The sequence below is a fragment of the Arachis ipaensis genome, chromosome B10 (genome assembly GCF_059453495.1).
Source record: "Arachis ipaensis isolate K30076 ecotype BB chromosome B10, ASM5945349v1, whole genome shotgun sequence".
In the NCBI taxonomy this organism is placed as follows: Eukaryota; Viridiplantae; Streptophyta; class Magnoliopsida; order Fabales; family Fabaceae; genus Arachis; species Arachis ipaensis.
The window spans coordinates 148523236-148547671 of record NC_142435.1 but is presented as its reverse complement, the minus strand read 5'-3'; the positions used below and the strand labels follow the sequence as shown (position 1 = coordinate 148547671).

General features: G+C 36.3%; 4 protein-coding genes across 6 annotated transcripts; 3 read left to right on the top strand and 1 right to left on the bottom strand.

The window, feature by feature from the left end:
- Positions 1-243: 243 nt before the first annotated feature.
- On the top strand, positions 244-1122 carry LOC148582055 (uncharacterized). Its single transcript, XM_088495183.1, has 2 exons — positions 244-661; positions 743-1122. The coding sequence occupies exons 1-2, from the start codon at positions 244-246 to the stop codon at positions 1120-1122; spliced, it is 798 nt and encodes a 265-aa protein (XP_088351309.1).
- Positions 1123-4255: 3133 nt separating this feature from the next.
- On the top strand, positions 4256-13247 carry FY (Transducin/WD40 repeat-like superfamily protein). 2 transcript variants are annotated; one of them, XM_016325076.3, is made up of 18 exons: positions 4256-4698; positions 4868-4959; positions 5124-5192; positions 5363-5467; positions 6643-6738; positions 6840-6922; positions 7033-7104; positions 7187-7284; positions 7771-7830; positions 7930-7990; positions 8076-8163; positions 8304-8367; positions 8778-8856; positions 10124-10213; positions 10550-10626; positions 10897-11399; positions 11996-12232; positions 12838-13247. In XM_016325076.3, the coding sequence occupies exons 1-18, from the start codon at positions 4452-4454 to the stop codon at positions 12907-12909; spliced, it is 2193 nt and encodes a 730-aa protein (XP_016180562.3). In that variant the 5' UTR covers positions 4256-4451; the 3' UTR covers positions 12910-13247. The 2 variants fall into 2 exon arrangements, with proteins under 2 accessions (XP_016180562.3, XP_016180561.3); XM_016325075.3 differs by having other exon boundaries at positions 4262-4698; positions 10550-10635.
- Positions 13248-13714: 467 nt separating this feature from the next.
- On the bottom strand, positions 13715-15877 carry LOC107624261 (reactive oxygen species modulator-like protein). Its single transcript, XM_016326748.3, has 3 exons — positions 15668-15877; positions 15489-15526; positions 13715-13949 (listed from the first exon to the last, which is right to left on the bottom strand). The coding sequence occupies exons 1-3, from the start codon at positions 15738-15740 to the stop codon at positions 13845-13847; spliced, it is 216 nt and encodes a 71-aa protein (XP_016182234.1). The 5' UTR covers positions 15741-15877; the 3' UTR covers positions 13715-13844.
- Positions 15878-16852: 975 nt separating this feature from the next.
- On the top strand, positions 16853-24383 carry LOC107622915 (SNF2 domain-containing protein / helicase domain-containing protein / F-box family protein). Of its 2 annotated transcripts, XM_088486569.1 has the most exons (9): positions 16853-17574; positions 19173-21743; positions 21866-22079; positions 22180-22458; positions 22578-22637; positions 22744-22874; positions 23248-23362; positions 23527-23680; positions 23987-24383. In XM_088486569.1, the coding sequence occupies exons 1-9, from the start codon at positions 17051-17053 to the stop codon at positions 23992-23994; spliced, it is 4056 nt and encodes a 1351-aa protein (XP_088342695.1). In that variant the 5' UTR covers positions 16853-17050; the 3' UTR covers positions 23995-24383. The 2 variants fall into 2 exon arrangements, with proteins under 2 accessions (XP_088342695.1, XP_016180477.1); XM_016324991.3 differs by lacking the exon at positions 23987-24383 and having other exon boundaries at positions 16865-17574; positions 23527-23883.
- The last annotated feature ends 53 nt before the right edge of the window (positions 24384-24436 follow it).

Below are 24436 nucleotides of genomic sequence, written 5' to 3'. Positions count from 1 at the left end.
ATGGTTCTGCGACGCAAGTCCACCAGAAGACAATTGGAGACAGGGGTCCATCAACGTGAGGTAGAATGATTATAAATTCCAATTATTTAATTTATTTTTATGGATTGTGACCATTTAAATATTATTAGTTGGAATGTAAGGGGAGCGTCAAATAAGATGTCTCGGGTGCACTGTAAGGAGTTAGTACGAAAATTTCAACCAACTTTTTTTATTTTGGTGGAAACTCATATTGGGTTTGAAACTATGAAAGAATTTTGGGGGAGATTAGGCTATTATCCTGTAGGGATTGTAGATGCTGTTGGACATAAGGGAGGAATTTGGTTCCTCTCTGCTAATTTAAAATTTTCTTGTAAAATTCTTTGGGCTATGAATCAATGTGTAACTTTGGAAATTGATGGTGGTGGGCGAAGATGGATTTGCAGTGCGGTTTATGGCAGCCCTCAAGCCACTACTAGAGTAGAATTATGGAGTCATCTGCTTGATATTGGTTTGTGCATTCAGGACCCATGGGTGGTGGTTGGGGATTTTAATGATATTTTGAGTGTTCATGAGGTGAAGGGGGGTAATTACTATTCGACTCGCAGTAGTGTCTTTGCAAGTACTCTAGATTCTTGTGGTCTTTTTGATCTGACAACCTCTGGAAGACGGTTTACTTGGTTCCGTAAAATTTAAGGAAACAGAGAAATTGCAAAGAGATTAGATAGAGCTTGCTGTACTGCAGAATGACGTCTTCTTTTTCCAGAAGCTTTTGTTGAAGTTCTCAGCCGTTCCCACTCTGATCATTGTCCCCTACTTATCCGATGTCAAGAAGTTCCTATCAAGAAAGAAAACCGGCCTTTTAGATTCCAAGCGGCATGGGCAACGCATCCTGATTACAAGGCCATTGTTCAGAAATCTTGGAATAGTACAGACTTTGGCATCCATAGGAAGTTGTTGGGGGTTCAAGAAGCTTCGTTGGAATTCAACTCTACGGTCTTCGGCAATATTTTTATTAAAAAGAGGGAATTGGAGGCTTATTTGAATTGTATTCAACAAAAAATGGAGGCTGACGATGATCCGATTTTGAAGCACAAAGAGGAAGAATTGAGAGCTGAGTATAATCTAGTTTTGGCCCAGGAATAATTGCTTTGGTACCAGAAGTCAAGAGATCAATGGGTTCGGTATGGTGATAGAAATACTAGCTTTTTCCATATGCAAACCATCATTAGAAGAAAATCTAACAAGGTTCATGGGTTGCTGGTCAGTGATGGGTCCTGGTCTAATGATCCGGAAGTTTTGCAAAGAGAGGTCGTTCATTTTTTCAAAAATATTTTTTGCTCTACTGAGCCTGTTGAGGTTAATTGCATGGGAGAAATTCCTATGCCATCTCTTAGCCAGGATGCTTGTGATAATTTGTCTAAACCAGTAACAATGTTGGAGGTTAAAGAAGCTCTGGATAATATGAGCTCGTTCAAAGCTCCTGGGCCGGATGGTTTTCAAGTTTTTTTCTTCAAGAAATATTGGGATGTGGTGGGTCATGAGGTGTGGCGTACTGTTCAGAAAGCATTCTTAGGGGAGACTTTAAGCCATTCTTTGTTGGAAACTTTGATTGTTCTTATCCCTAAATGCGACCCTCCAACTAGATTGAAGGATTTTCGGCCAATAAGCCTTTGTAATGTAATTTATAAGCTAGTGACTAAAGTGCTGGTTAATAGATTACGACCTTTTTTGGATGAGATTGTTAGCCCAACTCAGGGAGGGTTTATACATGGTAGAGGAGCGCCTGATAATATTATTGTGGCCCAAGAAGTTCTTCACTTTCTTAAGCGGACAAAGTCTAGAAAAGGAGCTATGACTTTTAAGATTGATTTAGAAAAGGCTTATGATAGAGTTGATTGGAATTTTCTTGAGCACACTCTTGAATCTTTTGGCTTTCCTTCTCTAATTATTCGGCTTGTAATGAATTGTGTTCAGGCTTCAAATCTTTCCATCCTTTGGAATGGGAATAGATTAGACAGCTTCCAACCTCGCAGAGGGCTCAGGCAAGGAGATCCAATTTCTCCTTATTTATTTGTTTTGTGCATGGAGAGATTGGCGTGCTTCATTTCCAAACAAGTTGACGAGGGTATTTGGGATGGTGTGGCTGTTTCTAGAGGAGGACCTAGAGTTTCTCACTTGATGTTTGCAGATGACCTCCTCCTTTTTTGTAAAGCGAAGAAAAATCAAGTTCAGAATGTTGTGCACACCTTGGAGTTGTTCTGCAAAGCTTCAGGTATGAAGGTTAACATTGAAAAATCTAAAGCTATTTGTTCTAGAAATATTTCTAATAGAAGGAAGGAAATGTTGTCTGGTGTTTCTCATATTCCTTTTACTAGTGACTTAGGCAACTACTTGGGGGTGAACCTTAACCATCCTCGAGCTGCTAGGTCTATTTTTTCGGACTCTTTAGAGAAGATCAAGAATAGGCTGGCTAGTTGGAAAGGTCGGCTCCTTAACAGAGCAGGCAGGCTTTGCTTAATTAAATCTGTTGCTTCTTCTCTTCCTATTTATCAGATGTAAGTGACTCTTTTTCCTACTTCGATTTGTCAAAAGATTGATTCTGTGCTTAGACAATTCTTGTGGAAGGGAAAGGTGGGGGAGCGATGCTTAAATTATGTCAAGTGGAGCAAAGTTGTCACTCCAAGAAAATATGGAAGCTTGGGAATTAGAGATACCCAGTGTGTAAATTTTGCTTTATTAGGAAAGCTTGTTTGGCAATTACTGCATAATAATGATAAGCTTTGGGTAAGAATTATGTTGGCAAAATATTTATCTGGGAGGTCTTGCTTTTCATCCAGTTTTTCTAATAATGTTTCAAGCACTTGGCGAGCGATTTATAAGACAATAGAAAAGCTTCGTGATGGTTTTGATTGGTGTACAGGCAGGATGTCCCAATCCTTTTGGTATCATGCTTGGCGACCATGTGGAACACTAGCTCCTTTGGTTCCTTTTGTGCACATCTCTGATTCTCACTTGAAGCTAGAAGATGTCTGGTACCATGGACATTGGCGGTGGGATATTCTTTGCACAATGATTCCGGAAGAAGTTAAACTTGATTTGATGCTCTTTGATCCTATCAAGCAGGCAGGAGATAAAACAGGTTGGTTTTGGACAAACTCAAATACTTTCACCTACTCGACTAAAAGCGGGTATGAATGGCTATTGAAGAAGAAATTTGGCTGGAACGATAATGAAAATTGGCTTTGGCTTTGGCGCTTGAGAATACCGGAGAAGATAAAGTGTCTGCTCTGACTTTGTCTCAACAACGGAGTTCCCACAGCTAGTTACCGGTTTCAAAGAGGTCTTGCTACTTCTGATTTTTGTCAGCGATGTTATCTTGCTCTAGAGGATATTAACCACTGCTTTAGGACTTGCCAAAAAGCTCGTCAGATTTGGATTAGCTTAAATTTGGGAATGACCGCTGAGGACTCTAGTTTGGATTTTGTGTCTTGGATTCGTTCTAACCTCAACAAAAATGAGTTTCTCTTTGCAGCGGCCTTTTGGTGGATTTGGAGGGATAGGAACAATGACATCTTCCATCAAGATGATCCATGGAGTAAGGAGAAAATTGTTCACTTAGTTCAACATGCTGCTCGCGATTTCTCTAAGGTTGTTACCAACCAAAAACATATTATTCCTTCCTCTTTGCAATATAACTGGGAACCACCTCCAATGAATGTCTGTAAAGTGAACTGCGATGCAAGCGTTTTTGAAAATGGGCAATTAGCGGGCTTTGGATGTATTATTAGAGACAGCATGGGAATTTGGATGAAAGGTTGTTCTGCCAGTATACTTCTTTCTAGTGTTCTCTCTTGTGAGCTTCATGCTATTTGGAGAGGGCTTGTTATGGCTTGGGATTGCGAGTGTAAAGAGGTCATATGTGAAACTGATAATCTTGATGCATTTCTTCTTGTTTCGCGAGGCACAACCAGCATGATTACGAATGACTCTGATCTGCTTGGCAAAATCAAAAAGATGCTTCAGCGCAATTGGACAGCTACTTTAGTGCTCATCCAGCGTACAGCAAACAGAGCGGCTGATTTAATGGCTAAGACTGCTGCTTTAAACAAGCAGGTGTACCTAGAGTGGTTACAACCACCTAATAATTTAGACATTATTATTAGAGAGGAGTGTTACTCTTTCTCTTAGGTGTTTTTTCTTTGTGTTATGTTCAGTCACCAAAAAAATGAATTTTCTGCAATAATCTCAATTACACATTCGAGGAGAGAATGCGAGCAAACTTAAACGACGTCGTTTTAATTTCAAGTTGTACCCTTCTTCTTCGTTCCCACCACGGCTACATCAGCAACTGAGAAATAAAAAACAAAGAAATAAAGAAAATAAAATTTGGGGGTTTAGGGTTTTTGCTCTTCCCCGCTCCCCAACACTCAATTCCATTCTTCTCTCTCCTCCATTGCTCCCCAGTATTCACGATGATGTACAACGACCCTCACCACCACCACCATCAGCAGCCTCAGCCTCAGCCTCAGCCTCAGCAACCGCCGCATTTCCACCACCAACAGCCTCCGCCGCCGCCGCCGCCGCAGCAGCAGCAGCAGCCAGGTCCTGATTTCCACCGTGGACCCCCGCCTCCTCCGCAGATGATGCGTCAGCCTTCTGCTGGTTCCTCCACTGAATTTCACCACCCCGCTCCCGGAGGCCCTCCTCCTCACTACGACGGTATCCTCTGCAACTTTCTTTGCTAATGTTGCTGCTTATTGTTATAATTATAACTATAATATAATTACGTTAATATAATTAATTAATAAAATGTATGCTATTTATTTTATGAATTTTGTTTAGATTTTGATGGCTTACTCTGATTTATTGTGCAAATTAACTATTGCAGGTCATGGCGATAGTCACGGTGCAAAAAGGATAAGAAAGCTTACTCAACGGAAAGCAGTTGATTACACAAGCACCGTCGTGCGGTATATGCAGGTAATGCTTATTTTTTCAAGGTGTTGATTTTATCTGTTCATGTTGGTGCTTGCCAGTGCTAGGTGCATTGTATGGCATGAAGGTTTAATCAGTGTTCATCTCCTTGCTGGATTATTATTTATGTCTGTCTTGGAAACTTGTTAGTAATGTAATTGTGCCTGTAGGTTCGAATGTGGCAGAGGGATTCGAGGGATAGGACGGTATTGCAACCTACCCCAGCCGCAGCAATTGATGTCAGTGAGCTTTTTTGTTTTTTAACTTTTGTGATTCTTTTTATTATCTGTATTTTGTTTGCTTGCTATTATCCATGTCTTTGTAACAATTATAATTTTAACTATAAATAAGCAATTAATTATGATCTACTTGTTTCACTCAAATCATAGTGCTACTATTTCTAATGTAGATGTTGCCAGCTGCTGGGTACCCGGACAATCCATCTACCAGCTTTGCTGCCAAGTTTGTTCATACCTCTTTAAATAAAAATCGATGTCCAATTAACAGGGTTGTGGTAAGTTGACATCAAATATTTCTTTGGTTTGATTTCATATGAGTATTGTCATTTACAGAAATACGACACTATGTTTTGCTGCTCAGTTTTCTCTAACATCTCTAAGCAATAGTTGCTGCTCATTTGACTTGGGTTTTGTTATATTAGGGAAATGTATCTGTGGCATAGTAGGGTTTTCTTTGTTTGCAACAGTATACCAATCCCAAAAGTTTGCTGCAGATTTTACATTTTCCTAAGTTGAAATGATCTAAAATTCATATTGAAATTTATTCTTTGATGTGACACAAATTTCTGTTGTCTGTAATAGAGCTCAGAGAATCTTGTGAATGTGTGAATGAATCAGAATGTAATTCTTATTATTATGTTTTTGATTGAGAATGAGTGTACAGGAGAATATATACGGGAGACTGGAGAGGTCAAGCTACAGAATGGGTATTTCAGTCTCTGTGATTGAGTTTGTTACAGGTTTTAGTAACAAATGTCACTAAATGTCAACTTCTATGTACAATTATTTAGTGCAGTGAGTGTCAACAGGACACCTACACTCAAATCATCTAGCATCTAATGGAAGTTGAGTTACATCATGTAGTTTTAAGACCTCTTTAGTGATTAGGTAACGATGGATTTGCTATTGTTCATTTGTTTTTCATTTGGGTGCAAGTATCGAGGCTCATATGCATGTTAGTATAACCACACCTTTAATTATACATTGTGTACAGTCAATCTAGAGATCTGCTGGATCCATTTTGATTAGTATAGATATTTTTCTCTATAGATAATTCCTTTGTGGTCTTGTCTGGCCATCAGAAAATTGTAGATTGAAAATTTAATTGTGATCCTCTAGTGATTTTAAGATCAGGTAACCCAACTTTGTTGGATGAAGGTTGTGTTAATGGGCAAAGTGGTTCTTGGATTGTTTAGTTGTACGAAATATCTTAACCTTTGCATTTGAATGTTTGTTATCTCTATGTATATATGAGTTCTACGTTTTCTTGTTATTTTGTTGCTATTGGAATAAATGTGGTGTCATGATTGGGTTTAAGCTGGACCTTTGTCTCTAGTATTACATTGGCAACGAGTTTAGTAAACCAAATTTTAAATTGCTGTTTATGCCTTTTCATTGGATTTGACTGATTACGCTTTTTCTTTATGTTTTTTCTTTAAATCTTGCAAAGTGGACTCCAACGGGTCGGCGTCTTATCACAGGTTCTCAGACTGGTGAATTTACCCTCTGGAATGGACAATCTTTTAATTTTGAAATGATTCTTCAGGTACAAAGCCTTAAGTATTGTTGTCAGTTGCCACATCATTGTTTTAAACATCATTAGCTTCATAATGCAATAACTCAAGGTGGATTATGGAATATTTGCAGGCTCACGACCAAGCAATTAGATCCATGGTTTGGAGTCACAATGACAACTGGATGGTCTCGGGTGATGATGGTGGTGCAATAAAGTAGATACATACTTTATTATGTTGTGTGGTTGTTGCTAAGCATCGTTTTGTATTTTGTTTAAGTATGTTTTCTAAAAAATGAATCTGATTATGTCTGGATACTTTTCTAGATATTGGCAGAACAACATGAATAATGTTAAAGCCAACAAATCTGCTCATAAGGAATCAGTCCGTGACTTAAGGTAAAATGCATGTTCTTTTTGGGGAGAGATACAAAGATTTTAGTAGTTTGATGAAGAAAGCTGCAATAACTCTTTTATACAGTTTCTGTAGAACAGATTTAAAGTTCTGTTCGTGCTCTGATGATACCACAGTTAAAGTATGGGATTTTGCAAGATGTCAAGAAGAGCGTTCTTTAACTGGTAATGTGCTTTGGTTGTAAATAAAAGAGAGGTTATTTCAAATATTTTTATACCATAAGATGTCACCGTTATTTAAAAAGAAATTCAATTTTGTACTTTGTTACAAAACTCAATTTACCATATGTCTCGGTGAATCCCCATCAAGGGTATTATTGTACGTCAGTTGTGATATGTATCAATTAAATCTTTTTAAAGTTGAAAATGCTGAATGATATGTATGGGGTGAAATTTTCATTTATCCACATCAGTTACGTTAGTTCTGTAAACTTGATAATGCTGTTGTAAAGGATTGCAATTCACTCAATTATTCCTATCGCTCAATTATTACTTTAGTATTTTTCCATTTTATAAATAAATTTGATGGACCTAGTCAAGGTGTGGTATGCATGTTTCGTTATGATAATCAGTTGGCGAAGCTCATGTAATTTTTGTTCTCTTTTTAATGAACTAACCTAAGTTGGTCATGTGGCATTTGAACTCAGGCAGGCCATGGTTGGGATGTTAAGAGTGTTGACTGGCATCCTACAAAATCTCTATTAGTATCAGGTGTTTTAAATATATCCCTTATAAAATTTCTTGAGATTATGATATTCATTAGTGCGAATGAATGGTGAATCCCATTCCCGTTTGGTATTCCAAATACAGGTGGCAAGGACCAGCTTGTAAAACTCTGGGATGCTAAAACAGGAAGAGAGCTTTGCTCATTGTGAGTGTAAAAGTGTTTACTGATATCCAAGGTTCCAATTTCCAAATGCTTGTCCACGTTTTTTATTCATTCTTGTGTGATGCAGTCACGGCCATAAAAGTACTGTACTCTGTGTCAAATGGAATCAAAATGGCAACTGGGTGCTGACAGCCTCAAAGGATCAAATAATAAAGGTTGGTAACTATTTTTCAAATTAATTAGGTGTTTACTTGCCACTAATTGTTAAATAACTAACATTTTAGGAATTAATGTTGGAGGTTTCTTTGCGTATTGATCTCCCTTTTTTTAATCATTTTATCCTCTGTATTTGCAGCTTTATGACATAAGGGCTATGAAGGAGCTTGAATCTTTCCGTGGACATCGGAAGGATGTAACTGGTATGCGTTTCTCTTTTAGCAGCAGTTACTGGGCAGCAAATTTTATTTTCTAGGGATAGGTTAAATGTGATCTAGAATTTTTTATTTCATTAATCAGTATAGCAACTGATGGTTGCTAAATGATGACTATTTGTGGATCACATCTTTTTGCGTGACTTAAATCACAAACAGTCCCTTAAATATGAAAATTAATCTCATACTCATGAATATATTTCATTACATCAACCCCTCCCCCCAAACCACCCCCCAAAAAAAAGAAAAAAATCTCTTGCACAACTTCATCTAAATTGCCGATTCCGTGGTTAATGTGGTTTGTTAAGCTTCTAGGTGTTGTAGCATTGATAGGGAGTAGGATGATGTAAAAATGAAAAAAAATCGAACTTACTTCTATATTTTCCTACTGTTTGAAGCTTTGGCGTGGCATCCGTTTCATGAAGAGTACTTTGTCAGTGGAAGTTACGATGGTGCAATATTCCATTGGCTTGTTGGGTAAATTCATCTCTCTTGCTGTTTATACTTCTCTTTCACATTATATTAAGTGTTTCTTTCATCATCTTTGGTGTTTTTGTAACTGACTTTCAAAAGTGTGCTTAAAAAAAAATTTCAGTTGAATTCTATCTATTCGTTTTGCAGAGGCAACCTATCTGTCAAATATAGAAACTTTATTTTATGATCCTAGCCAGTAAAATAAATCTGAAAATTTAGCTGAGAAGGCTCAGCTATTTGTGATTTACCAAAGATAAATCTAGTTGGAGCGTCGTGATGAGTTGCAATTAAATTATCACGAGAAGAATTTTCAAAATGGTTAAGTATATATTTATTTATCTTTTGGTTGTTCTGTTTCTCTAACAAATGAATATCAGTAAACTGGGCAAGTAATAGGGTACAGATAAATAGGATAAATAAAAATGAACTTGTATTATTCAATGGCATCCTTCAGATCAAACTTGGAGTGACAATGAGATATTACTGTTAGATGATGATAGATATAACTCACTGTTATGGTATTTATAGGCCCTGTTCTCTTCCTATTTCTCCTAACTCCCTAAATCCTCTCTTTTCTCTGTATATAAGAATCCTTATTGTGCTTTCCAAAAAAAAAAAAAAGAATCTTGTTGACTCTCACACTCAGTTAGCTATAGAAATTAGAACAAATTTTTGCACTCTGATAGTTGGAGAAATAATTAGTTAGTTAGCAGGAAAAAGATACAACAGAGGGTGTTAGATATGAACAATTGAGAAATTATGAAGTCAGGAAGCAGGAAAGCAAGGGTCCTTTGGAATATTTCTTTGCTGTTTTTTCTCATTGCCAAATGATACAAACTTCCTTACATTTTCTGAGCCAATTCCATTTAGTATCACGCTCTTGTTCAAACCCTCAAGTATGTCAAAGCCAGAAAAGATATATGTCCAAAATGTGTTGTGCTCGTGTCTGTGAAATATTTCTGTTAGAAGCATGTTGGATTTTCTAGCTTTTAATTAATAATCTGCTACTACATACTCTGATAAAGTAAAAGTAATATGTGATCCATATTTCAACTATTCTGCACAATGAATATCCATATGCAAGGAAATCTTTGAATTATATAGGTATGGACAGGATAACAGAAGGAAAATATTTGCACCACTCAGAATATATATATATATATAAGATAAAAATTCTTTATGATTAATTCTTTTTCTGTGAATGTCTAAAAGTATTCTGTTTTTGTTATCTGAAATATGGATTTAGTTGGTTATTGTGACTATTGTACAGGCATGATACACCGCAAATTGAAATTCCAAATGCTCATGATAATAATGTGTGGGACCTTGCATGGCATCCTATCGGATATCTTCTCTGCAGGTGAACTGATCTTCCTCTCTGGATTATCTTCTGTTGATTCTTGATCCCTTGCTTCCTCCCTCTTGTTTTTTTTGAAGCTGTTGTTTTGACATCCCGGCCTTTCTGTCTATAGTTATACACACTGTCTGTAGCATTGTTTTGCTGTTTTAAAGATGGTTTTGAAAATAGTCTTCCGAAGGAAATAATGGAAAAGAAAATGTAATGTTTGAAAAGAAAATGTAATTGTTCCCTCCAAGTACAGGAAGTGCCCATGTACAATGTCAAACTTGGATGTTGCAGTTGTGCTTTCTTGGTGCCTTAGAAATAATGTTTGAATTCCCCTTTCTTTCCTTGCAGTGGTAGCAGTGATCACACAACAAAGTTTTGGTGTCGGAATAGGCCAGGAGACACTGGTCGTGATAGATTTAACATGGGTATGCAAGGTTTGTCCATTTCTTATAAGGCAAAAGAAGCAGCAGATGATTCCTTTGCTTCTCATAAATGTTAAAACATTTTGGTTTTACTTGTTCCTATCAATTATTGTTACACTGTGGGGTCTGATGATTAGCAGAATTTCTTCATGATATAAAATCAACCAAACGCCTTGTCATTGTTAAAGTTGACTCCAGAGTGGAAAAAATTGCCTAGCAGTGGAAGGCTGTTAAGAAACATCTTAATATAATTTGAATATTTTACTCAAACAGGATATGCTGAGCAAACTCCTGTAGCTGGTCGAGTTGGTGGTAATTTTCCTGTACCTGAGGGTCCAACAACCCCAGGACCATTTGCCCCTGGGTTGACTCGAAATGAGGGTACAATTCCAGGTGTTGGAGTTGCAATGCCCCTGGCCATTCCTTCGCTTGATACACCTCAGGGAGACCAGCAATCTCATCCAGTATCAATGGGTGCCCCTCCTCTTCCCCCAGGTCCACATCCTTCTCTTCTTGCGTCCAATCAACAGCAACCGTACCAGCAGAATCCTCAGCAGATGCCACAACATCAACACCAGGGAATGCCACATCAGATGGGTCCAATTCCTATGCATCCAAATATGCCACAGCTACAACATCCTTCCCATTCACCCATGCTCCCTCATCCACATATGCCTCGCCCCCCAAGCCAAATGCCCCCTCTTGGAATGGCCGGATCCATGCCAATGATTTCTTCGGTGCCTCCATCTCATCCAAAGCCAATGTCAGGTCCTATGGTATGAATTTTGTGAAGCTTCTTTTTGATTGTTTTTTTAATATGGGAATTAGTAGGGAAGATTTCATTTTTCACCTTGTTTTTGTTATAAGAATCACTCAAAAGTACAAGGTTTTGCAATTGTTATTTTGAAAAAGAAAATAAAAATGAAAATTGGTATATCTTCCTGGGGTGGAGGAAATACATGTTCTATGCACTAGCGAGGCAAAGGTGCATGCAATCACTATTTTCTTATTAGTTGTATGTTGATTTGTGGGTGGACTGCAACATTTTTTTTGGGGTCACCATTAAGTGAAGAGATTCAGAATCAATTTATTTATATTCTGCATAGTACATTCTAAATAACAATAATTTAAGAACTACAGTTATGCATGAAAGTACAGAAGTAGTATATGTGATTGAAGCTATCTGCATGTATATTTGTACCACATAAGATTTATTTATTTTATCAACGAATGTGCATGTCAGTTGCTGTGGCCCTGAAAATTAAGCATCTAGTCAACTATTAGACGTTATAGATAATTGTTTCAATAGGCTGTTACTATTAAGCTGTCATTTATTATATTGATATCTCAGCAAATTATGCTATGCTTGTAGGGGATGCAAGGTGCAATGAATCAGATGGGGCCTCCTATGCCACAAGGTCCCTATGTTGGCATGAATCAAATGCATTCAGGATCCATGCCCAATAGTGGAGGGCCTCCTATTGGAGGCTTTCCAGGCAACATGCCTAACATGCAGGCACCATCAAATGCTGGTTATGGTCAAGGTGGTTCATTCAACCGACCTCAAGGTGGACAAATGCCAATGATGCAAGGGTATAATCCTTACCAGGTAAGATAGTCAATTGCTTCAAGCTTTCTAATGCGAAATTCATGGCCAGAAATTGTTTTAATTTGCTTGTAATTTATTTAAATTTAATCCTTTTGCTGTTCCATAAACTATTGTGAAATCTATTTACTAGTGTTGTACTTCAAAGCTTGAAATAATTTGAATGGACATAAGTGTGTTCCTTCAATATCTAATTTAACCTTCCTGATTCTCACGATATTTTCCTTCTCTCTCATTGTTATAATTTTGATCTGATCTGATTTCTCAATTTTTCATCAAAATTTTGTTCTCTGCAATTTGTTTAATTCTTTTCAGTATCACAAAATAAAACTGTTAAAAGTGGTATTAGGTGGAGAAAGTTGTATTATTGCTAAAGCTGTGGAAGCATGTGGATTGTTTTTTTAATTAAGTAGAACATAAAAATTAATGTTTAGCAAGAGGCATGCTAATTATAGGCCTAGAAATCTCGACTAAGAACTGGTTTCAATATCATAAATCATCAATTTAAAAGTTTTAGTTACCCTAATTTGTTGTGTAACATCAGTTTCTGATGTATCATGCCCTCTCATAAATTTGTTACTAACTCAATTTAACTTTTACACATGCAGTCTGGAAATCAATCTGGGCTTCCTCCAAACGCACAACCTGGTCATGGCTCACACACTCAAATGCCTCAATAGAAAAAGAATGAAAGATTTCTTTCTTAGATGTTTTCTGTTTTAATCTTTTGTATTTTCCCTACCTCTCTATTTTTCTTGTTTTTAATCTTTGCAGAGATTATCTCACATAGAAATTGAGTTCTCTTGTTATGTGAATTCCCATCTGTATTATTTTGGATGGTAGAGTTGTTTCAGATGTAATCTGAAATGCCTGGTGAACTATTCATTGTAGAAGTTCCATTATCTGATGAGTGATAACTTTTAGTGTAACCGTGATGACAAAAGAGTAATTGTAAGGCCAAAAACTCTACTCTTTTTTTTATGCATTTGATTGCTATATAACATTAACTTTTAGTACATTTCTCATGACCTTTTAGTTAAACATATTTTAGTACAAACTCTATTAGTTCACCTTTTCTCAATTAAAGTCTTGTATATTAACCTTTACATCAGAAGGAAAAAAGAAAAAGAAAAAATATTAAACATTATTATCTTCTTTTAATGTGTATTTTAAACAATATTTTTAGAATATTATACCATCAATTCTTCCACCTTTAAATTTTAGTGTGATTGGCATATTACTAAAGCTCTTGTTCCTGGATTTACACCATTAAGTCATTTTTGTTACCAATTAACACCCACCTTTGGAAATTCATATGACATATACTTTTTATAGCTCATTATTTCATCTGATCAAAATACAATAAAATTGAAACCACAGTTACAATCGTAAGAACATGCATTTCTTCTTATTCATGTTATGTTATTCTATCAACCTTTTTTATTCATTGAATACTTAAAAAAAGTCAATGGCTCATTGGAGAACTTTTGAAAAGACAACATAACAGTTAAGTTATTTACGTCTCACAGGATTAAGAACAAGGCAATTCTGTGCTGGCTAAAATTCAAGGAAAAGCTAGTAATTATGACATAAGCACATTATAATATGCGATAAATTAGTGAGAACGAATCAAGGTTCCTGCAGCAAGGAACAAGCTAAATACAGCTGCACTTCCTAGAGTTGTCTGTCCGATGTGCCTTATCTTGAGGGCTCCAGGAACCTGCAAGGTTTCAAGATCAAAAGCTCAGTAGGAAAACAAATACTACAGGTGGAAAGATAGGGCAAAAAAATTATCAAACATATTTTATTTGGTTGCAAAATCTATTTGCAGCTGAAGATTTGCTGCCTGCAACTAAACCTATAATGCTGATGCAGATGATTTCACAGGGTGGAACCATGGACATGCAAAATTGGGAGAACAGGACCAAAACAGAGTATATAATATACACTACAGTTTATTGTGGGACACGAACATATTATATATCTTGCAATCTAATACATGTATGTCAAAGGATAGACAGAGCATACAGATTTTATATGTGGCAAATTAAACTAGTCAAGACTGTAAGTAAAATCTTAACACAACTACAGGAGATAAAAAACTTTCAGCTTGGACAAATGTTGAAAGTAAATTTCAAAATTATCTCCCTGCAACAGATCAAGCTAGCAAGGAACAAAAAGGAGGGGGAGGGGGAGGGGGAAGGGGGAGGGGGGAAATTCAGCTACCACGGATTAAATGAATCATCTTATTTCAAAAAACCCAGATCAAAGCATTGAAATTCACACTCAGACCTGCCCACTTAATCAGACACTTCAAATAACCAAGCTGCGCAAGTCGTAAATGATTCTCCTCTACATGATTAAAAGGTCATCCTTGCCCATGAAGAGAATAACAAATAACATCTTCCCTCATAAGCAAATTAAAGATTATTATTTTGTTTCTGATCTATATATGGTTTTAGACAGTGAGCCTTGTTGCAGTGGTACCATTGTTAATTATTTAGTGAACATGTTTAGTGCCACTGTTTACTTGCAATGCTTCTTGTATTGGCAACAGAAGTTTGGTAGCAGTTATAGAAAAGACGGCTTATCCCCATCACTAAGAGTGGTGGTTACCCTGTCACTTAGTAGTAAATAGTTCTAGTTTCAGAATGAACATCCCTAAACCCCGAAATAGGGAAAGCCCCATCGGATGGTGCATTAGATCAGCTTCCCTTTTATTTCTAAAAGTTTCATATAGCTCAATTTTCAACTTCCTAATCCTCTAAAAGTTAAAGGAAGTGTTGCTAATCCATATTCTACTATACCTAACTAGAGTGAGATTTAGTGTGAGGTATGGTTGTTATCTTGCGGTGATCACGAGTTAAAAATTTAGAAACAGTCATAAGAGAGTGTGCATCTATCCTCCCCAGATTCCAAGAGATAAAATCAATCAAATTCCCTCCTTCGGCGATCTTTCTTTTATTTTACTTAGCAAGTCAGCATCATCATAAACAACTTTGACTTCCTATTCCTAATTACACAATCTCTGAAATTTATTTCTACTCCAATATGAGTCCTCTGATAAAAGACAACAGGTATTGTAATTTAGTTCTTCACAATAATTGCCTTACATCTACAACAAGGTTAAACTTCAAACAAGAAAAAAAATAGGAACCATATTCCATTAGAAACAAAAATAGCTTTCTACCACCGAAATCACAACAATCAAATTCAATCATAAAATTATAATCAAGGACTCAGCAAAATCGCAACATACCTTATACCTAATCGCATCGTATGTCCCATAAACAGCACCTGCATACATAACAAAAGTTTCAAAATACACACATCGTTAGTAAATCGAAAACCTAACGAAGAGAAAGAAAATTAACACAACAAAAGAAACTGTGTTTTGGTACGAAAGAAAATCAGGGAACAAGGAAATAAAATCCTCACCGACTGCGCCGCCGATAGCACCGCCCACAGCGGCTCCGGTTGCCACTCGGGTGAGAACGCTGTCTCTAGCCATTTTTCTCGTGCCTCTTGGGAGTTTCTAGTCGCAAATCGGTGGTTCTATATCGTCGGAATAACCGAAAATGTGTTGCTTTTCACGGTTTTGGTTAAATCCGTGGATGAATAATAAACCCTTAAAAAACCTAACTTGGCAGGGAATTAGGGCTTATCGGAATTTAATAATAATTTAATAGAAAAAACAAATAATATATTTCTCTATAAAACGTTTTATACAATTATTTAATATTGTATTATTATATTATTCGTTTAAAGTTTAAACTCTTAATTTAATTGCCAATGAATTATAATTCAAATGGCATAGTCTCTCCATATTTATTTAAGAGATTGTGGATTCGAGTTTCTCTATTTTTGATAAAAAAAATCTTAATTTAATTATATATTTTTTAGTGATTATTTACTTTCTTTAGTAATCATCCAAAGATTGAGAAAAATAATATGTAATTAATTTTATATGTAAAATATATTCAATTTTTCGTATCCACCAATGTATTATTATATTAATACAAATAACTATTTTTAAATCTATTAATTAAATATTTATCTAATAGCAATAATATTATCGAATGTCGTGTAAAATTAAAATTTTATTTTATTAGTATATCAAAATTATATTATATTTATAATAAAAAATATGTAAAAAATAAAATTACTATAGTATATAAAAATTTAATTAAATTATATTCATTTATCTCTTAAGATTACTTCATTGTTAGCAACAAATTTGAAAAGGAAACTAATAATATTACTTATATTGATAAATATGGTAAGTATTTAAAAATATTAAGAATAGAAATAATACATATATTATAGAAAATGAAAATAAATACCTTTTTTCAAATGAATTCTGAAGTATAACCATCATAAGGTTAGTTAATTATTTACTTTTGTATAATTTGATTTGATTCTATGGTAATTTAATGCTGAGAGAAAGGATATGATCTCCCTTTTTTCGCGCACCTGTTACTGTTAGTGTGTAGTTTAGTTTAGTTAATTAGGAAATTTCACAAATATAAAATTAAAATATTACCTATTATTTTAAATTTTACTCTAATTTTAAATAAAGTATTTTTTTTTTCTTTTGTCTTTTTCTCTTCACATCGTTAACCTGTTGGCGTTCTCGCAGTATTAGACTCTTTCTTTCTTTCTTTTTCTATCTTCTAAAATCGAATTCTTTTCGCTATTAACCTATCACCAAAATTCACCATTGCTTTCTCTTCTTCTTCTTCTTCTTCGTCATGTTCAATTTTCAAGAATCACCAAAACCCTAGAATTCCGTTCCTTAATCTCGTTCGATTCTAGAAGCTTATGAAGGAGGAAACAGAAAAAACAAAAATGTCCGCGGGCGATTCCTTCGCGAACCACAAGCTATGCGGTTTCCTCTGTGCCGTTCTCAGAGTCACTCCTCCAATTCGATCTGAAGGATATAGTTCCACTTCTTTGTTCAACGACCAATGCGAGATCTTCGGCGACGGTTTCCGGTCCCGGAATGGCGTCGTTTTGTGTCCGTTGGGGACTGGTTCGGATTCAGGACAATGCGAAGGAGGAGAGAGTAGTAGCAGTGGTGGTAGCGGCGGATCCTCTTCGAAAGGGAGGAGGATGAGTAAGGTTGGGATGGTGAATGGGAGCATTAGCGTGGTTCACCAGCTTCACGCTCTGGTGAGCCGCAACTGCATCACGAGTGATGCTCGAGTGGTGTGGGTGGAGGTCGGTGAAGGGAAGGAGGTGAGGGCGGTGGTACTCATCGATGTCTACGTTACAATTGAGCTCTGGAGTGGCTGGCAGTTCCCACGGTCGGGGCCGGTTGCCGGCGCTTTCTTTAGCCACCTGAGGTTCGGTTTTCACTCCTTGAGATATTTATTTTATGCTTCGGAATGCAATGTTATAGGTGTTTTTAGTTGTTTTTGAGATATGTGTAGTGTGATATTGGGAGGTTTCTTAGATGATTTCCTCTTTAGATTTTGATGCTTAAGCTAGCTAGGTTGTAGTGTTCCCAAAAGAGAAATGCTATAGAGAAATTCTTAGATGCTGTCAATGGGAGAAGGCTGTTAATATATAGTTTTGTCATTGAATAGTTATCACTCTGGCTTTATGGGCTATTGCTGTTTCTTGTTTTGACTGTATTTGTTATTCTTTTTATTGAAGGCTTGACTTTTTAGTATTGAACTGTACAGATGAATTTATTTTCTTGTGCATATAAATGTTTAAATAAGAGGATTGGATAAGGGGATTTCGAGTTTTCCCGAGGAATTCATAGGTAATTGGGTGTAAGACATCCTTATGATGCCATAACATTATGTATGTCATTTCAGTTAGGTTGGTAGTCATTGTCTCTTGCTTTAACTATGAAATAAGATGTACTTCTTATATTGTAGGCTTAAGGCATCATTATGCCTTAAATTTGTGTGCATGGATTCCTTCTTAGTTCTTATGATGTGGTATATGCTTAGTGGTACGAAACTACCTACATCTGGTGTATCTATGTAGAGATAATTCAAGCCAACTATGGTCTGTATAAATTATCATGTATATGCCTATATTGATTCATCTGGATTCTTCAATTGGTATAATATTTAATATAGGCAGGACAGTTGTCTTTATTTTATTTTTAATTGTTTTAGCTGAATAGTATATTGCTCATGATGCCTTAAGAGCTGAAATTATAATAAAAGGAGCTATGGTATGATTGGTGATTGTTGTTGTTTTATAAGTCTGTTATTATATTATTTTTTTTTTATGTATTTCATTGTTACTACTACAGACGTATAATTAGGGTTGATGCGGTTAAGACTTAAGTACAGCAATGACGTTTTCCCACTATGTGATGCTTTTCAACATCTATCACATTTGTATTAAGGTTTAAAAACCACAATGAATGATTTTAAGGTGCCATACTGTCATGCATCTGTGGAATTGAGAATGCCATATTAACTTGCTAACTACTTGGTAACAAACAATTTAAAACTATTCTTCAAGCTATAGTCTCCAATCTTTGTTGAATTTAAAACTTTGGATATCATGTTTTTGGTACTTCAATTTTTTAATCTTTAGGGTTTTCATGATTTTATTATTCTATTGAGATGTATAAGTCAGACGTGTTTGTGCATTGCATCATCTGATTTAATGTCTAAATTATGTAACTCGCACATCAACTTTCCAATATTGTTGGACTTGGATCAACTGCAGAGTGCAGAGGGATCATAATATTATCATATCATGGTATAATAAAATTTTGAAGTTTCACAATGTTTCTTAATATGGCCATACAAACAAACTTGAAACCATTCCTCATATGGCCATACTGATTGTGTGTTAGCTAGTCACTCAGGAGCTATACTTTCGAAAAAATATAGTAGCTTGCAGTTCTTGAATTTATATATGAATGTATAACCATGAGATAGCTTGCTAACACACTGAAAGGGTTATGCAGCTGTGATTGGGACAAGAGAAGTTCGATACTTTCTGATCCAGACTATTTTATGAAGACTTTTGGGACAAGCGACAACATCTGGAACCTTTCTGACTGTCATGTACTTGGTTGCAAGCTCCATTGTGGTGCGAGTGATTCTTCAAAGAAAAGACTATTTGAACTTCATGAAATATTTAAGATGGTACCTGGTGTTGGAAAACAGCAGAAATCTAACAATTCAAGGATAGTACCTATTGATAATGCTTTCGGATCTGGGATTTGGGAGATATCTGATGATATTTTAACCAAAATTTTAGCTTGCCTTGGTCCAATGGACCTCACTAGGGTATCTGCAACATGTCGACATCTCAGATCCTTGGCTGCTTCAGTAATGCCTTGTACAAAGTTAAATCTCTTTCCTCATCAGCAGACTGCAGTTGAGTGGATGTTGCATCGTGAGCGAAATTTTGAACAGTTGCTACATCCCTTATATATTGCTCTCTTAACTGAAGATGGCTTTAGTTTCCACGTGAATACTGTATCTGGGGAAATAATTTCTGAGGAAACTCCCACCATCAGAGATTTTCGCGGAGGGATGTTTTGTGATGAGCCTGGCTTGGGTAAGACTGTAACAACACTTTCTCTTATTGTGAAGACACAAGGTACTCTGGCAGATCCACCAGACGGGGCAGAAGTAATCTGGTGTCAACATAATGGTAACCAGAAATGTGGTTATTATGAGATCAGTGGTAAGAGGGATGTGGCCCAAGATACTAGTAAGAATAATGAGAACCATGACTACTCCTCAAAAAGAGCCAGATTGATGAATCCTGCTGGGAAAATTACTACACAAAATGACGTAATTTCTGCAGAAGCTATGAAATCGCCTGTAGATGCATCCTTTGAAGAATCGGTGCCTGCCAGTCGAAGCACTAGGAGTCTCAGTTGCGTCAAGAAAAAACTGAATCTCTCCTTTGAAGATGAAGACTTGATTTTCAAGGAAAGAAGAGTTGGTATGAGATCACATAAAAGAAATCATGCATCAGATATTGCATCATGTGTACCACCAAATAAACTAGTTAATGCTTCATATGGACGTGGGAAAAGTTCCAAGTTGCGTGGGAATCCTAAAGTTGATTGTTTGGAGTCCAATGATACATGGATTCAGTGCGATGCATGTCACAAATGGCGAAAGCTTGCAGATAATATTATGGCTAATTCTAGTGCAGCATGGTTTTGTAGTATGAACACTGACCCTTCATATCAGAGTTGTAGTGTCCCAGAACAACATTTCCAGAATAGCTGTAAGATAACATACTTGCCAGGATTTCACTTGAAAGGAACTCTTGGGGGTTTGGAACAAAATATTTCCTTTTTCATTAGTGTTCTTAAGGAGCACTGTACATTGCTGAATTCTCAGTCAAAGAAGGCTCTGACTTGGTTGGTTAAACTTTCAGCAGATCGGATTGCAGGAATGGAAACACATGGCATACGGGGGCCCATTTTGAACTCTTGTAGTACGTCTAATGGATATTTTAATGCATTCCACAAAATATTTCAAGCATTTGGCCTTGTAAAGAGAGTAGAGAAAGGTATATGCAAGTGGTACTACCCACAAAATCTTAGCAATTTGACTTTTGATGTGAAAGCACTTGGCATGGCTCTGCGTGAGCCATTAGATTTTGTGAGGCTATACTTGTCAAGAGCAACCCTCATAGTTGTTCCAGCAAATCTGGTTGATCATTGGAAAACACAAATAGAGAAGCATGTAACTCCTGGTCAATTGCGGGTGTATGTTTGCGTTGATCAGCGGAAGCCATCTGCACACTGTTTAGCTTGGGATTATGATGTTGTTATAACTACCTTTAGCCGTTTAAGTGCAGAGTGGAACCCACGTAAGAGGAGTGTTTTGATGCAAGTACATTGGTTTAGGATAATTTTAGACGAAGGTCACACTCTTGGCTCAAGCCTGAACTTAACAAACAAGTTGCAAATGGCTATTTCAATGATGGCTTCAAATCGTTGGATACTAACAGGTACTCCAACACCTAACACCCCTAACAGCCAACTCCCACATCTACAACCTCTGCTAAGGTTCCTTCATGAAGAAGCTTATGGACTGAATCAGAAGTCGTGGGAAGCTGGCATCCTTAGGCCATTTGAGGCAGAGATGGAGGAAGGAAGGTCGCGCCTGTTGCATTTAATTCAGAAGTGCATGATTAGTGCAAGAAAGGTAGACTTGCAAAACATTCCGCCATGCATTAAGAAAGTTGTTTATGTGGATTTCAGTGAGGAACATGCTAGAAGTTACAATGAATTGGTACTCACTGTTCGGCGTAATATATTGATGGCTGATTGGAATGACCCTTCACATGTTGAGAGTCTACTGAATCCAAAACAATGGAAATTTCGAAGTGCAACCATAAAGAATGTGAGGCTGTCTTGCTGTGTTGCTGGGCATATTAAAGTTACACATGCTGGAGAAGATATTCAGGAAACAATGGATATTTTAGCACAAAGTGGTCTTGATCCTACTTCGGCGGAGTATAGCTCCATAAGATATAGTCTCCTATTTGGTGGTAATTGTGTCAGGTAATATTTGGATCTTGTTCTCTTTTGTTGGTTTAATTTCCTTTAGGTCTCCCTTAAATATGAAACAAAAAAACCAGATCATAACTGCTTATTAATTTTCCTATTATATATAAAATGTGAAGATGCAAGGAGTGGTGCCGCCTTCCTCTCATTACACCTTGTCGCCATCTATTGTGCCTTGATTGTGTTTCTTTAGACAATATGAAGTGTACATACCCTGGATGTGGTAAACCATACGAAATGGAGAGTCCTGATTCATTGGCCCGACCAGAAAATCCTAACCCAAAGTGGCCTGTGCCCAAAGATCTTATTGAGTTGCAGCCTTCGTATAAGCAGGTTGGGATTTTAATAATTCAGTTGACTATAATTTGCATTTCTTTAAAATTTATTTTGAATTTTTGCAAACAACCCTAAACATGCAATGTTGAATGCACAGGATGATTGGGATCCTGATTGGCAATCAACTTCTAGTAGTAAAGTCTCCTATCTTGTCCAGAGGTTAAAAGCTTTGCAAGAAATCAATGAAGAGATGGGTTTCTGCAAAGCCAAGAGCAATCATGAGCTTGATACTGAGAATAGCTTCCCTATGCATATGAGAGATGGTGGATCATTATTCCAGGAATGTTCTATAAGAAGCACTATGACCAATATGAAACCTGACAAAGTTTTGATATTTTCCCAGTTTCTGGAGCATATACATGTCATTGAACAGCAGGTGCCTTTTCTGTGCTACTTTTTTCAGTGGATCTTTCCTTTTTTCCCCCTTCATTGTTTTGCAACCTTCTTGTCTCTTCTAAGATAATCAAATTTTTAAGATTTCTTCATCTTTGTCAGTTGACCATTGCTGGTATCAAATATGCTGGAATGTATAGCCCAATGCATTCAAGCAGCAAGGTAAAATGTTGGAATTGTAATTGACTGCCTTCAGAGTAATTAAATTATTTATTTATTTATTTTTATAATTTCTGACCTTCATTTGGTTTAATTTTCCCTTTTCCAGAAGAAGTCATTAGCCACATTCCAGCATGATTCAAGTTGTATGGCACTTGTGATGGATGGAAGCGCTGCATTGGGGCTTGACCTGAGTTTCGTTACGCATGTATTTTTGATGGAGCCAATTTGGGACAGAAGGTTAATACATAAACCCATTCCAGGCTCAGGATTAAATATTATGGTTTTGTTGCTTTTGCAGCTGATGGGTAAATTGCATTTGGGTAAATTAATAGTGATTACAATTTCAAAAAATCATTTTCCTCAGTTGTAATCCATATAAAGTTTTCTGTACTTTTTGTGGTTTTGGTATGCATAACTTTGTAAGGTATCAGTCCTCTAGAATGAAAATTGGCAATTGAGGTTCAATATTTAAACTGGAACTTTGTTCTTGAATAATTTATGATAATGTATCTTGTTTTCCCAAATTTATCATATCCTCCTTTGAATCAATTTGATTCCTTTAACCTATTTAATCATCTTCTAATGTGTTTTATTGGCTAAAAACTTCCAGTATGGAGGAGCAAGTAATTAGCCGTGCCCATCGCATGGGTGCTTCTCGTCCTATTCATGTGGAAACCTTGGCAATGCGTGGTACCATTGAAGAACAAATGGTGGAGTATTTACAGGTGAACCTCTATAAAAACTTGGAAGTATATTACATACTAAATAACCAAACTTAACATTTACTGACTTCTTTTATTGAAACATGTTCCCTTATGATTTATTTCTCTCCTCTTAACTTTATTACTGTTGTTGTTAGTCGTGCTTCAATATTTTCATGTTACACCAGGATGCTGATAAATGTAGAAGATTTCCTAGTCAAGATGCTCCCAAATCTGTAGATGATAGCGGGGCACGAGGACACCGTTCATTACATGATTTTGCTGAAAGTAGTTATCTACTCAAACTTAGATTTGTATATACTAATCCAGAAACCCTAAAAGGTTTGTATAAAATTGTTTTTCCGCAAATTTTGAAGCGATAGATGAGTCTTGTTGAATGAAAATTAACTTAACATTTACCGGGGATTTCGGAGAAGAGCATAAACTAAAAAGGTTATTTGTACAGAAGTTGATATATGTAATGGAATTTTACTGTCATCGTTGGTGCTCCTTAAGACAGGCACTTTTGCCTTGAAATTGGATTATTCTTTCATGTCTCCTATAAACTTTTGGCTTATTAAGTATGTATTAACATTCACTTTTTGCCCCCCCCCCCCCCCCCCCTCTTTTTTTTTTTTTTTATTTCAGGTGTATGATTGATCAAAATCAAAGAACTAATCATTTATCTCTAATCAAGTCCTATTGATATGCTTCCTTCATTTCACTGCATCGTCCAATTGCAGGGTATGCAGCGCACTTGAATAATCTTGTATTCTTTTTTTTTTTTGGGTCATGAATAATCTTGTATTCATGTTCCACCTTTCTTTCTTTAGAGCATTATGGAAAGGGTAGAAGCCTAGATGCGTCTATGGATTTTCATTTTCATTTATTATAATCCTTTGTAAATGCCTTTTTTTCCCTTTGCTAGGTTTTTGTTATTGTTGATACGAGATATAGATGATTTTTTTTTTTTTTTTATCAAATTTAACTCTTTAAGTGTTTGAGTTGGAATTGTGCACTGAATAGCAGGCATGCATATTGATCACAATTCTGCAATGCATGCATCCTTCATAACACATTATTTTTACACTAATGTTT